General features: G+C 40.1%; 1 protein-coding gene across 1 annotated transcript in view; it reads right to left on the reverse strand.

The window, feature by feature from the left end:
- PMF1 (polyamine modulated factor 1) overlaps positions 1–16,259 on the reverse strand; it is a 79,214-nt gene that overhangs the window by 14,259 nt on the left and 48,696 nt on the right. Inside the window, exon 4 of the mRNA XM_053704616.1 lies at positions 10,580–10,775. Coding sequence (XP_053560591.1) covers positions 10,580–10,775 — 196 coding nt within the window. The remainder of the gene's footprint in view (positions 1–10,579; positions 10,776–16,259) is intronic.

Below are 16,259 nucleotides of genomic sequence, written 5' to 3' on the forward strand. Positions count from 1 at the left end.
CTATTAGGCAAGTGGAATTCTTTTTATTCAGGGAAGCCTATCCTCAAATCAGTAACAAATGGTCCTCCATACCATATGATAGATGCATCAGGTTACCGGCTTTCCTGGCTTGAATAAGAGTATCCATCACACTCTCAGAAAACCCTCTCTTGGCTAAGACTAAGCGTTCAATCTCCACGCAGTCAGCCTCAAAGAATCTAGATTTTGATGCCCTGCGACAGGGCAACCTCCACGGAGGAAACAATGACATCCCCACCACATCCGCAAACCACATCCTCTGCGGCCACGATGGAGCAATCAGAATAGTTGATACGGGCCACTACTCGAGGAAGAAGTGGTAACGGTGGAAATATGTAGACTAGGTTGAATCCCCAAAGCACTACTAAGGCGTATCTGATTAGCTTGAAGTTGATTCCGGAGATAGATCTCATGGCGTCCAGAGTCCCCCATCTTTTGCAAATCTCCGCAAACACTTCGGGGTGAAGAGACCATTCCTCCAGATCAAACGATAGTCTGCTGAGAAAATCCACACCCGGGATGTGGATTGCTGAGAGCGAGCAGTTGTGGGACTCTGCCCATTCCAGAATCCGAGATACTTCCCTCTTAGCTACGGAGCTTCTCACCCCCCCCCCCCCCTGGTGGTTGATGAAAGCTACCGAGGTAATGTCCAACTGGAATCGGATCATGAACTGGGACGAACCCAGGAGGGGCTAAGCCCTCAGAGCATTGAAGATCGCTCAAAGTTCCAGGATGTTGATCGGAAGAAGAGACTCCTCCCGACTCCACCTGCCCTGTGACTTCCTGGCACCCCAAACAGCTTTGCATCCTGAGAGGCTCGCGTCCGTAGTCACAATCTCCCAGGATGGTCTCAGGAAGGATGTCCCCTGGGACAGCTGATCCGGACGAAGCCACCAAGAGAGGGCGTCCCTCACCCGGTTGTCCATAGAGATCTGTTGGGATAGATCCGAGTGATCGCTGTTCCATTGTCTCAGCATGCACAACTGAAGAGGACGGAGATGGAACCTGGCGAAAGGAATGACATCTATACTTGATACCATAAGCCCAATCACCTCCATACACCAGGCCATGGATGGCCTTGAGGAGGTTTGAAAGGCAAGACAGTTGGAGGCAATTTTGCAACGTCTAATCTGTCAGGAATATCTTCATGGATATGGAGTCTATTATCGTGCCCAGGAACTCCACTCTGGTACTGGGAACCAGAAAACCCATGAGATCGAAGAAGAAGTAGAATAACTCTTGAATGGTCCTCTGCCAGCCAGCAGGACGGAGCCTGGACCAGGATGTCGTCCAGATAAGGTGCTACTGCAATACCTCTTGATCTTGCCACCGCAAGCAAAGCTCCCATAACCTTCATAAAGACTCTTGGGGCAGTAGACAGACCGAAGGGGAGAGCTACAAACTGCAGGTCCAGAAAAGCGAATCTTAGGATCCTTGTGTATTGGCACATGAAGGTAGGCGTCCTTCAAGTCTATTGTAGTCATGAACTGACCCTCTTGAACTAAGGGCAGAATAGACCTTACCATCTCAATCTTGAAAGATGGGACCGACGGGTCCAGAACCGGGCGAAACGTGCCCTCCTTCTTTGGGACCACTAAAAGGTTTGAATAGTACCCTAGACCTCTTTCTGCTAGAGGTACTGGTACAATTACTCCTAGAGAGGAGAGATCCCTCACGCACTCTAGAAAGGCATCTTGTCTCTCTGGTCTTGACGATAGATTTGACAAGAGGAATCTGCCCCTGGGAGTGTATCATATCCACTATCCCTTTAAGAAGAAGGCCTGTAGCTACTCAGAACATCTATTTAAGGAGGGACTTAAACCTAAAGCAATAGCTTGATTATTGCAAGTGTGTGGTATCAGACAGCTGTTTCTAATCAGCTCTAGATACCCATCTCCTAAGCTCAAATCTTACCAGAACTTTTCTACAAGTGGATATATAAAACTTACAACATACAGAATTTGATTACCTCAATTATAGTTTCACCATGAATATCTAACTCACTATTTTCAATCTTATTTGTTAGCAGGTAGTAAGCATTGGCGTGTTAACTCCACCCTTCGCTAAACAGCTGATATTTTCTTTACACGCCGACGTCATCCCCACTCAGACACAGCGTGCAAACACACAGGATGCTACAGCCGCTCAACAAGGAAGCAGTTCTCATAGTGTGCGGTCTGAAGACGCAGCTCCTCATTTGAACAACTCCGATGTAACAGAGCAGGAATACTCACCATCCGCCACTGTAAAGCAAAACGCAAGTATATTCAGTGACTGAAATTCAATCTAAATGATCTGTATCATTGTGGATGTGTTTATAACGAGTGAATAAGAGCCAATCTAACACAGGCTTCATAGCTTTCGTATGCTGTACCTACCTATCCTGTAACCCTGGGCAATAACCTCCAGAACCCAAGGATCCTGCATGTCTCTCATCCAAGCCTCCGTGAAAAGAGATAGTCTGCCCCCTACGAGATCCAAAGACGGATCGGGGGCCGCCGCTTTATGCCGATTTTGTCTCGGCGGGCTTTTTACTCTGCTTAGCTTTATTCCAAGACGAAGAGGGTTTTCATGATCCCTTGGACTGCTCGGGCTTCGCGGCAGGCTGCTGTCGTTGGGACTTGTCCGAACGAAAATGTAGACCCTTAGGTTTATTCTTGCCCCCCGTAACCATAGATATGATAGAGTCCAAGCCTGGACCGAAAATAATCTTTCCCTTAAATGGAAGGCAAAGTAATCTAGATTTGGACGTCATGTCAGCAGACCACGACTTCAACCACGGGGCCCTCCGTGCCAGAACAAAAAAGCCTGATGTCTTAGCATTCGAGCAAATAATCTGCATCACAGATAAACAAATTAGCTTTCCTGTATCTCATCGAGGGGAGTCTCCACCTCAATCATCTCTGACAGAGAGTGACACTAATAGGTTGCGGCTCCTGCCACCGCAGTAACCGCCGCTGCAGGATGAAATACGAAATCCGTGTGCTGAAACATTTTCCTTAACAGGGTCTCTAATTTCTTATCCATGGGTTCCTTAAACGACAAACTATCCTCAAGTGTGATAGTGGTGCGCTTGGCAAGCGTGGAGATGGCTCCATCCACCTTAGGGACAGATCCCCACAATTCTAGCTGAGAATCAGGAACCGGGAACAATGTCTTAAACGAAGAAGGGGAGAAAGATGAACCAAGTCTCTCCCATTTATTCTTTATAATATTCGCCATCTTTACGGGAACCGGGAAAGTCTGGGGCTCCACCCTGTCCTCATAAACCTTATCAAGCTTAGGAATAGAAGGTTCCCCCGGTAATTTGTGTTCCGGGAACTTTTGCAACTGATCTGCAAAATCTGGCAGCCACAGAGCCCCTCCCGCAGGAGGATTTGTAGTGTACTGGGGAGCTGCATGTGTAAACAGAGATGATTGTAGGGAACGCACCTCACGGGACGGAGATCCCTTAGAGGTGGACGGCTCAGTGGTACTAAACATCTTGTTCTTTTTAGATATCACTATTTTATCAAGGCATGTGGAAAATAGTTGAGCAGGCAGATATACCGTAGCCTCATCACAATAAACACAGGCATTAGATTTAGGCAAAGAGGGAGTTCCCTCTAATGCATCAGAGTCCTCCATAGCTTGCACCTTTAATATGGGACTATAGAAAAATAAATGGCACCTTTATACTCCCAATGGCCGGGGCACTCACCACCTCCTATGACCCAGGCCCACAGAGAAACCGCATTCGTCTCCGGAAACCGACGGTCAGAAAAAGGAAGAGAATGAGGCCAGTGCCGGTCACATGGAATGCCATGCAGGACCGCCCCTGCAGCCGAGAAAATGCACGCCAACAGGCTGCACAGTATCAAATAAACGGAAGAACCTGACTGTTCACACAGAGCCACATCTCACACATATTGCAGCAAAGACCACAATAAAACAATTATGTATACATCCCCCACTGTTCAATAATCACCTTCCAGAGATATTAACCCTTGATTCTATACAGATAAAAGGAGTCACACTGTGACCCTGTCTTGCGTTATCATCAGAAAGTCTCTCCCTGCATCTCCAGACCCTAACATTTGTCAATGCTCTCACTGAGAGGCTGACAAGACTACTTAAAACTCCACTCCCATTCCGAAGAGTACTACTCTCCATAAGAGACTACTCCGAATCTTCTGACACTTCTCTGCCATCCTCCTGTGACAAAAGGCAAAGGATGACTGGGGGATGAGGGGAGGTATTTGAGCCTTTGGCTGGGGTGTATTTGCCTCCTCCTGGTGGCCAGGTTCTGAATTTCACACAAGTAATGAATGAAGCCATGGACTCTCCTTGTATTAAGATGGATATAGGTTATTGATTATGAGTATATATATATATATATATATATATATATATATATATATATATATATATATATATATATATATATATATTTCTAGTTGTTATAATATTCTATATAAAGCAAGCTATAAAATTATTTAGATTAATCAGTATATTCAATGAATCGCCTGGTACCACAGTATTATGGATACAATATTTCTATAAATTAACCTTAGCTCAAAATGAATTGGTTATTAAATATCACACATGAATTATACTAGAAAAATTTATAAATAGCCAGAAAGTTTAACCAATTCAATATATATAGCTTATTTAACAACGTTTGGACTAACCTATGTCCAAATCTCACAATGAAATCTTAGCTTAACTCCCAAAATTTAATGTGATTCCCATATAAATATAATTCACTATTTTAGACCCAGACAATGTATTGTACTTCAATTAAACAACCAGAGATTTATATATTATGAATTCAAAATTAATCACAGTAGCTCCAAATTAACGTATGACTTCAAAAATACAAAAATCCTTCCCTCTTAATAGTAAATTGCTTAATGATATGATTATTTATAGATCACACTGGCCTATGAATATTAAAATTATTACTATAAATTACAGCTGCAGCTATACTATGCTATAAATAATATTTAGCCAAAATCTAACAAAAATATTTAAAACAATCGCTAATACGATACCAGTTAACCAATTTGAGAGTTGTTCAGCTCTTTCAATCAGAATTCTGTTTCACCGTCATATGAAAAGGTTTTGCACAAATCTGGAGGTGAATAGTAGGCCCAATTTGGTTTGCTCTTTTTGGTCTAAAAAGTTTCCCATCAAAAGTTTGTTTCACAAAGACTGTATATACAAGGCAGCAGATCAGTCAGGCAAAGTAAGCAGCATGAACCTTTTCACCTCCTGTGCAAGGAGTTTTATATCTCAAACTCCAACCTTCATTTCTTATCACCCAATGAAATCTCCGATTACGCCCTTTGGGTCTGAGCTCACCTCTCATACCCTCTCATTCCCATACTGCGGAATGACCTTGTAATTCAATCTCAACAATTGAATATCTTTGCCTGCAATTCTTGCACTGGACGCCGGAGGTCACAGGCAACTGGAATGTAGCTTTGTTTGCAAAATCTTAAAGTGACAGTAAAGGTTCAGAATTATATAAAATTATTTAAGCGGTAACTTAGAAAATTAAAAGTATTTTCAGATGTTGCAGTGTAACGTTGGAACGTTGGACTCCTAGACCAGAGCAGGAGCGAGCTACATTTATTACAATGGTGCGACCGGGCATGCTGTGACTAGCCAGCAAGCCTGTGAAGCGATTTGGATATCCAAGACCCGCTCAGTAGACCCTGGCTTTAATAAACTATATGTTCAATACATGGCCCATTTAATCTAACTGAGCACGTATTTACAAGTCCAAACATGGGTATATTGTATATCTATATGTGCATATAATATACATCTCCTATTGACAATGTCTTAAGTGATGTACTTAAGTCATATTTCTATTAGGGAACTTAGCAATTATAATTTCAGCAAATTAAATATTTCAGGAAATTTAATTTCATATTCTGATACTATATTGTTACATTTTCCAGTGATTCCCATATTATATACATAAATGTAATTAGAATTGAATTCTGTTGGAACTAATATTATAGATATACTGTATATATTTGTTTATTTAATACAAAGATCTTAAACATTAAGATATGTGCCATGATGAAATAAGAGTATGGACTTATATCCATGATTATATCCATACGGCCATTTTTTTAGTATGTATTCATTCCTAAACCTCATTTGTACATCAGATGTCTGAAAAACAAATGCTGTTTATCATATATTTTAAATAGGGCAATACTGCTGTTCATTTAATATAAGACACTTATTTATAGGATGTTAGACATCTCCTAGACTCAAATATATATAATTTATACAATACTGAGGTACACATTAAATATATGAAAGTTATCTACAATTTGTTTAGACTTTAGAATTTAATTTGAACTTTCAACTTCTCCTTCAAATATTAAGATTTAAACTGCCATCAAGTATGGGTATCTGTGTATTGAGAAGGCTCAAAGAGGCCCAGTGATTAATCATTTATTTATCAATATGTCTGTGCTAATTACAGAGATTCGGCTAGCTTCAAACACGAGGCCAGACCTGTGTTTGCTGTCCACAGGGGGAATCCTGAATTAGGCAAGTATCACGGCAATTATTTAAAGGGACAGTCAACACCAGATTTTTTGTTGTTTTAAAAGATAGAGAATCGGGGAGGAGTCAAATCTTGAACTGGATGGTCACATCTCTTAACAGCTCCAGCTATATTAATATTTAAAGTCAAGTTTAGCGACCATCCAGCACCAAATTTCAATAAATTTTGGCACTTTGCAGGCTCAGAAGTATATTTAGCCGGACTTTTGAGTAAAACCCATCTTCAAGTTGACACGCTATTACTGAGGGCTGCTGTGTGTTCAATCCCTGAAGGAGTTCATCTCTCAGCCCATGTGGAACCCTGCCAGAGCAATTTAATCAACTTTTTGTACCTGAAACAAGATAAAACACAGAGGCCTAAACACTTGAACCTCTTGCAGCGAGTTGTCAATGACCCTAGAGGTACAGAGAATACATAGCGGGTCAGACAGGATCATGGACACTCTCACTAAGTGGGAAGCTGACATGGCTGAGCAGCTTCGCAGCCATTTTTGTGCACTAGAGAGGAGCTTACGATCAGTGATATATAGCAGCCTTAGCCCACACCCTGAAACGTCTACAACACCTTTAGATATACAGCAGCTGCCGGTTGAAGGAGAACAAGGGAAGGAAAAAATGTGGCGACCATTACGAGGTCTAACTGCACACCTAAACCCAGGCACCAAAGAAAAAAATATACGCCACTACGGCTGATCATCTTACATCAAGCTTCGTTACTGACCTGTTAGGTCCTGAATGTTCCAGCGAGCCACGGGCGCATATTCTTACTACCAAACAAAGTGAGTCAGTGGACCTCACAGATAGTCCCTTACCGACAACGATTCTGGAGAGATCCGAAACAGAGGGGCCTGTGTGCTCCATGCGGGGAGGTGGGGCCGGCCTCCCAGAGCGTGGCGCAGATATGGCTACTACTTCTGGTGACATGCGACACAATCTCCGACAAAAGCTGCTCAATCGTGGTGCAGAGGAATGGGACAATGCTCTCTACTTGACCGTAAACATACAAAGCCCACACGGACCTGGTAGGTTAACCCCTGAGCTGCCATACCAAGGCCAGATACGTATAGACAATCTACACTCCCATCGACCATTAAGCAGTACTGGAGTGGGATAGACCACCTTATTTTATACAGTGAGATTAATTTCTTACTTATTAGAAGACTAACTGTGCTTTGTTGGAACTAATTCAATTTGCAGTACCTATACTGGCTAACAGACTGTTTGTTCTAGACGTCATGAAGTACCTATATGTTCTGGTTAAATACTTTTAAAAACAGGAGCTAATTACTGAGTGTTCGTATTATTTCACTGCATGTTCAGCATTTTATTAATGCATCTGATAATAGTAAACGTGGTCTCAACCACTGCTGGGTATAGCTTTGGGAATGACCTATATTACTGCTCTATGCAGATCAGTTTACTTGTATACAGCCTGTAATTCTGATATCTCGAGGCTTAACATTATATGACATGTTCTTTTAATTATAGATACAGTTACTCTCAAAATGTAATACTCAGGACACCCCTCTCAGTCCCCTAAGCATGTTTAACGGGGATTGGTAATGTGCTTGTTTAGATTTACATAACGACAGATTAGGGGAATTAGATTATAGATTTTGCTTTTCGTAGCGAGTGGGATGTCGAAGTTTTTATTTTCTTACTGTTTGGCGTACTTGCAATTGTTATATTTTTCTGTTTATATAAATGTGCCCTAATACTATAAAAAATTTCAAGATCAACATTACACTCATAGGTTCAGGTCAGGAGCTTACTTCTAGACCCTCTCATACATTACTATTAGGTAAGTCTTTTCGACAGACACAGTTGTCTATAGGTCTCAACAGTTCCTAATTAGATATTCAGACTACACCACAAAGCTGCTTGAGTTATTCTTCTAAGTTCCCCAACAAGTGATATGTAGCTTACAACATATTTATTTGAAGATACCAGTTAAATCCTGCTTTCCACCGAGAAAGGGTTACTTAAGAATAGGAGAAGTCCTCCTTAGACAGTAAACTTTATATAGTCATATGTGTAGATTGATATAGTCATACTTAACTTCAGTTGCCCATAGCTTATATTGGAGATGGGTTGCCGCACAATTTATTGTGATACGGAATGAGACTGAGAATCTAGTAGGAGTCAATGTTACTCATTATACTACCCCATATACACTATTATCTGATCCCGTGGGACATATCGAAGTAGATGTGTACTGTGCCTATGCAAACACGAAGGTTATCCTTTGATAATATATCCCCTGTTAGGGGATATATGGGGCTTTCAGATCCCAAAGTATCTCCCCTCACTCTTTCCCGCTCTCCATTTGGGAGTGGGTCATATCCATTTTCCCTTACCCGACTGTGTCCAGTGGTGACAACAATCCCTGAGGGGAGATACTGCAAAAGTCTATATAACATATGTATCCTACAATGATATATTTCCCTACTAATTCGACCTTAAATTTATATTTATTCATTCTTAACTAAAGCCTGTCTCTCCCTCCCCTGACACCATTGAGCCTACTACGTAGGTAAAGGAAAATATATCCTGTAGAAATATTAATTTTCTTCTTACATGACAGTCACCTAACTTATTCATCATCATTATTACATTGTAATGATCCTAGGGAAACTGTGATAGTAAATATACATAGTTGTTTGTTCAATTGTTCTGTTCCAAATTCAGAGGATGTGTTGATGAGTGAACCAAATATGTTTTTAAGAGATTGATATTGTGATGGTTGACACTTATCTTATAATTATGATTGATATTCATATTTACGGTTACATATTCTACTAAGCCCAAAAGTGGCTATAGACCCAATTTACTTACCTCTGATGGGTATACATATCAGACCATGGCCCAAGAGTGGCCTCCTATTTTCAGAAGAGGTATTTATGTAAAAAATGCAGATTCACAATCTGAGATTCAAAAGTGATCTCTTCCTGATTATAGTTGCCTTCTATACTGTTACATTTTATTTTGAGATATTATGAGGTCCAAGAGTGGCCTTAAAAGGTTTATTTCTAGAAGGCGTACAGTTTAGTGGGTATTAATTGTGCATATTAACGTTTGCAGTTGTCTTGTGTTTATGTTTGAGGATAATTAGATCCCTGATAATCATTTTACGTTGTGTAACCTTGCCTATATGATTTATATTGACATACATGTTTGTATACCTTGAATGAATCTCAATAAAAAGAATAAAAAAAAAAATAAAAAATAAAAAATAAAAAAAAAGACAGAGAATCCCTTTATTTCCCATTCCCCAGTTTTGCATAACCAACACTGTTATATTAATATACTTTTCACCTCTGATTGACTTGTATCTAAGCATCTTCTGACAGCCCCCCTGATCACATGACATTTTATTTATTATCTATTGACTTTCATTTCAGCAAATTAGTGCAGTGTCTGTATCCAGGTATAGAGAGGGGGGTCTGTGTCACCCATTTCAAACCATTTGCTAGAGAGAACTATATCATTACAGATGTCAAGACATTTTTATATCAGAGTATATGTATGAATGACATATTAATCAATATATCTATGCACATATATACAGATATATTTAACATGACAAAGCTGAAGTATAAACCTGTGGTTGGTTGTCTTACATTGTGTATTGCTTATTTTAGGCCTGGATGGTATTTTAAAGGGACATGAGGCAGCAACTTTGCAAAAATGCTTTTGAAAGTGTTAAACGTGAAAATACTGCTGCCATCTAGTGCTCAAAAGCATTCTTAAAAAACTACTGCCATATTAGTTCTCCACACGTCCTTTCTAGGTCTTCTCTGCAACAAATACCATGTAGCAAAATGCAAACAATTTTATTTATTTAATTTTATGCTCATCTAAAACATGAACATAAAAAGATAGGGCTAAAGTCCCTTTAAGGCAGGGCCATTGTTCTTACCAAGTTTGCTCTTTTTTGACATTACAACCATATTTGATTCTAAAACATTACACCAATAACAAAACCACACACCTGCCATGCTTTCTTCCTCCTTTCTATCTCCTGTTGCATTTCTTCTATCTTCTGCCTACCAGCCAGCACAGCCTGAGCGAGCTTCGCATTCTCTTCCACTCTGTCCTTCAGGATTTTTCGCAGGTAATCCCTCTGCTGCAGAAGGTAAGGCACCAGGTGGTTACGGAGATCTTCTTCGGGGACACCACTGGGACGCCTGAAAAGGGGGAACGCAAAAGTCAGCTGGTATCAATTAAAAGGCTTTAGATTTACTGGTTTATTAATCAAAAGTTGTGCATAGGGTGGAAAAGTTCTGTACGTAGAAAACCCAAATACACATTATAATGGATCAGTTAAAAATAATGGTATACAGCATTCCATACAGGTTAGATAAAATGATGTATTCAAGCAAAGATTAGCCTGAGAAAAAACATAATTTATGCAAGAACTTACCTGATAAATTCATTTTTTTCATATTAGCAAGAGTCCATGAGCTAGTGACATATGGGATATACATTCCTACCAGGAGGGGTAAAGTTTCCCAAATTTCAAAATGCCTATAAATACACCCCCCACCACACCCACAATTCAGTTTAACGAATAGCCAAGAAGTGGGGTGATAAGAAAGGAGCGAAAGCATCAAAAATAAGGAATTGGAATAATTGTGCTTCATACAAAAAAAATCATAACCACCACAAAAAGGGTGGGCCTCATGGACTCTTGCTAATATGAAAGAAATTAATTTATCAGGTAAGTTCTTACATAAATTATGTTTTCTTTCATGTAATTAGCAAGAGTCCATGAGCTAGTGACGTATGAGATAGCAGATACCCAAGATGTGGAACTTCCACGCAAGAGTCACTAGAGAGGGAGGGATTAAATAAAGACAGCCAATTCCGCTGAAAAAATAATCCACCCAAATCAAAAAGTTTTAATCTTATAATGAAAAAAACTGAAATTATAAGCAGAAGAATCAAACTGAAACAGCTGCCTGAAGTACTTTTCTACCAAAAACTGCTTCAGAAGAAGAAAAAAAAACATCAAAATGGTAGAATTTAGTAAAAGTATGCAAAGAAGACCAAGTTGCTGCTTTGCAAATCTGATCAACAGAAGCTTCATTCCTAAAAGCCCAGGAAGTAGAAACTGACCTAGTAGAATGAGCCGTTATCCTTTGAGGCGGGGACTTAACCGACTCTACATAAGCATGATGAATCAAAGACTTTAACCAAGATGCCAAGGAAATGGCAGAAGCCTTCTGACCTTTCCTGGAACCAGAAAAGATAACAAATAGACTAGTCTTTCTTTCTAAAACCTTTAGTAGCTTCAACATAATATTTCAAAGCTCTTACTACATCCAAAGAATGTAAAGATCTCTCCATAGAATTCTTAGGATTAGGACACAATGAAGGGACAACAATTTCTCTACTAATGTTATTAGAATTCACAACCTTAGGTAAAATTTAAATGAAATCCGCAACACCGTCTTATCCTGATGAAAAATCAGAAAAGGAGATATACAAGAAAGAGCAGGTAACTCAGAAACTCTTCTAGCAGAAGAGATGGCCAAAAGGAACAACACTTTCCAAGAAAGTAATTTAATATCCAGAGAATGCATAGGTTCAAACGGAGGAGCCTGCAAAGCCCTCAGAACCAAATTAAGACTCCAAGGAGGAGAGATTGACTTAATGACAGGCTTAATACGAACCAAAGCCTGTACAAAACAATGAATATCAGGATGATTAGCAATCTTTCTGTGAAAAAGAACAGAAAGAGCAGAGATTTGACCTTTCAAAGAGCTTGCAGACAAACCCTTATCCAAACCATCCTGAAGAAACTGTAAAATCCTAGGAATTCTAAAAGAATGCCAAGAGAATTTATGAGAAGAACACCAAGAAATGTAAGTCTTCCAAACCCGGTAATAAATCTTTCTAGACACAGACTTTTGAGCCTGTATCATAATATTAATCACTAAGTCAGAGAAACCTCTATGACTAAGAATCAAGCGTTCAATCTCCATACCTTCAAATTTAATGATTTGAGATCCTGATGGAAAAATGGGCCTTGAGATAGAAGGTCTGGCCTTAACGGAAGTGTCCAAGGTTGGAAACTTGCCATCCAAACGAGATCCGCATACCAAAACCTGTGAGGCCATGCTGGAGCCACCAGCAATACAAACGAACGTTCTATTAGAATTTTGGAAATCACTTTTGCAAGAAGAACTAGAGGCGGAAAGATATAAGCAGGTTGATAATTCCAAGGAAGCGACAACGCGTCCACTGCTTCCGCCTGAGGATCCCTGGATCTGGACAGATACCTGGGAAGTTTCTTGTTTAGATGAGAGGCCATCAAATCTATTTCTGGAAGTCCCCAGATTTGAACAATCTGAAGAAATACCTCTGGGTGAAGAGACCATTATCCCGGATGTAACATCTGGCGACTGAGATAATCCGCTTCCCAATTGTCTACACCTGGGATGTGAACCGCAGAGATTAGACAGGAGCTGGATTCCGCCCATACAAGTATCCGAGATACTTCTTTCATAGCCTGAGGACTGTGAGTCCCACCTTGATGATTGACATACGCCACGGTTGTGACATTGTCTGTCTGAAAACAAATAAAGGATTCTCTCTTCAGAAGAGGCCAGCTCTGAAAATCGCACGGAGTTCCAAAATGTTGATTGGTAATTTTGCCTCTTGAAATTCCCAAACCCTCTGCGCTGTCAGAGATCCCCATACAGCTCCCCAACCTGAAAGACTCGCATCTGTTGAGATCACAGTCCAAAAGAGGACAAAAAAGAGGCCCCTTGAATTAGACGATGGTGATTCAACCACCAAGTCAGAGAAGATCGAACATTGGGATTTAAGGAAATTAATTGTGATATCTTTGTATAATCCCTGCACCACTGGTTCAGCATACAAAGCTGGAGAGGTCTCATGTGAATGCGAGCAAAGGGGATCGCGTCCGATGCAGCAGTCATGAGACCTAGAATTTCCATGCACAAAGCTACCGAAGGGAATGATTGAGACTGAAGGTTTTGACAAGCTGAAACCAACTTCAGACGTCTTTTCTGTTAGAGACAAAGTCATGGACCCTGAATCTATTTGAAAACCCAAAAAGGTTACCTTTGTCTGAGGAATCAAGGAACTCTTTGGTAAATTGATCCTCCAACCATGTCTTTGAAGAAACAACACAAGTTGATTCGTATGAGATTCTGCAGAATGTAAAGACTGAGCAAGTACCAAGATATCGTCCAAATAAGGAAATACCGCAATACCCTGTTCTCTGATTACAGAGAGAAGGGCACCGAGAACCTTTGAAAAGATCCTTGGAGCTGTTGCTAGGCCAAACGGAAGGGCAACAAACTGGTAATGCTTGTCTAGAAAAGAGAATCTCAGGAATTGATAGTGATCTGGATGAATTGGAATATGAAGATATGCATCCTGTAAGTCTATTGTAGACATATAATGCCCTTGCTGAACAAAAGGCAGAATAGTCCTTATAGTCACCATTTTGAATGTTGGTATCCTTACATAAACGATTCAATATTTTTAGATCCAGAACTGGTCTGAAGGAATTCTCCTTCTTTGGTACAATGAATAGATTTGAGTAAAACCCCAGACCCCGTTCCAGAACTGGAACAATTACCCCAGCCAACTCTAGGTCTGAAACACATTTCAGAAATGCCTGAGCCTTCACTGGGTTTACTGGAATGCGAGAGAGAAAAAAAATCTTCTCACAGGCGGCCTTACCTTGAAACCTATTCTGTACCCTTGTGAAACAATGTTCTGAATCCAAAGACTGTGAATCGAATTGATCCAAATATCTTTGAAAAATCGTAACCTGCCCCCTACCAGCTGTGCTGGAATGAGGGCCGCACCTTCATGCGGATTTGTGAGCTGGTTTTGACTTTCTAAAAGGCTTGGATTTATTCCAGACTGGAGAAGGTTTCCAAACGGAAACCGTTCCTTTAGGGGAAGGGTCAGGCTTCTGTTCCTTATTCTGACGAAAGGAACGAAAACGATTAGCAGCCCTATATTTACCTTTAGATTTTTTGTCCTGAGGCAAAAAGGTTCCTTTTCCCCCCAGTAACCGTTGAAATTATAGAATCCAACTGTGAACCAAATAATGTATTACCTTGGAAAGAAAGAGAAAGCAAAGTTGACTTAGAAGTCATATCTGCATTCCAAGATTTAAGCCATAAAGCTCTCCTAGCTAAAATAGCTAAAGACATATAGCTGACATCAATTCTAATGATATAAAAAATGGCATCACAAATAAAGTTATTAGCATGTTGAAGAAGTTTAACAATGCTATAAGCATTATGGGTCTGACACTTGTTGCGCTAAAGCCTCCAACCAGAAAGTGGAAGCTGCAGCAACATCAGCCAAAGAAATAGCAGGTCTAAGAAGATTACCCGAACATAAATAAGCTCTCCTTAGAAAGGATTCAAGCTTCCTATCTAAAGTATCCTTAAAGGAAGTACTATCCGCCGTAGGAATAGTAGTACATTTAGCAAGAGTAGAGATAGCCCCATCAACTTTAGGGATTTTGTCCCAAAATTCTAATCTATCAGATGGCACGGGGTACAATTTCTTAAACCTTGGAGAAGGAGTAAATGAAGTACCCAGACTATTCCATTCCCTAGAAATTACTTCTGAAATAGCATCAGGAACTGGAAAAACTTCTGGAATAACTACATGAGGTTTAAAAACTGAATTTAAACGCTTAGTAGATTTAGTATCAAGAGGACTAGACTCCTCCATATCTAATGCAATCAACACTTCTTTAAGTAAAGAACGAATAAACTCCATCTTAAATAAATATGAAGATTTATCATTGTCAATATCTGAAGCAGAATCTTCTGAACCAGATAGATCCTCATCAGAAACAGATAAGTCAGAATGATGGCGGTCACTTAAAAATTAATCTGAAATATGAGACGTTTTAAAAGACCTTTTACGTTTACTGGAAGGAGGAATAACAGACAGAGCCTTCCTAATAGAATTAGAAACAAATTCTTTTACATTAACAGGGACATCCTGAACATTAGATGTTGAAGGAAAAACAGGTAAAAGGATTATTGCTAATGGAGACACTATCTGCGTTAGAAAGTTTATCATAACAACTAACACAAACTACAGCCGGAGGAACAGTTACCAAAAGTTTACAACAAATGCACTTAACTTTGGTAGAACCAGCATCAGGCAGCGTCTTTCCCGAAGTAGATTCTGATCCAGGGTCAGGTTGTGACATCTTGCAATATGTAATAGAAAAAATATATAAAGCAAAATTAGCAAATTCCTTAAATGACAGTTTCAGGAATGGGAAAAGATGCAAAATAAACAAGCCTCTAGAAGCAATGAAAAAGTGAGACTTAAATAATGTGAAAAAAGGTGGAGACCAGAATGACGCCCAAATTTTTCGGCGCCAAGTATGACGCCCACATTATTGGCGCCAAATACAGCGCCCATATTTTTTGGCGCCAAGTATGACGCCACATCCTCTGACGTCAAAAACGACACCCACATTTTTTGGCGCAAATAAACGTCTAACACACATACGTCAAAAAATGACGCAACCCACGAACAAACTTCCGGCGTCAACTATGGCACCGGAAATGACAGAATTTTTGCGCCAAAAAAGTTTGTGCCAAGAATGACGCAATAAATTGAAGCATTTTCTGCCCCCGCGAGTCTAACAG

Source organism: Bombina bombina, chromosome 1, assembly GCF_027579735.1.
Source record: "Bombina bombina isolate aBomBom1 chromosome 1, aBomBom1.pri, whole genome shotgun sequence".
In the NCBI taxonomy this organism is placed as follows: Eukaryota; Metazoa; Chordata; class Amphibia; order Anura; family Bombinatoridae; genus Bombina; species Bombina bombina.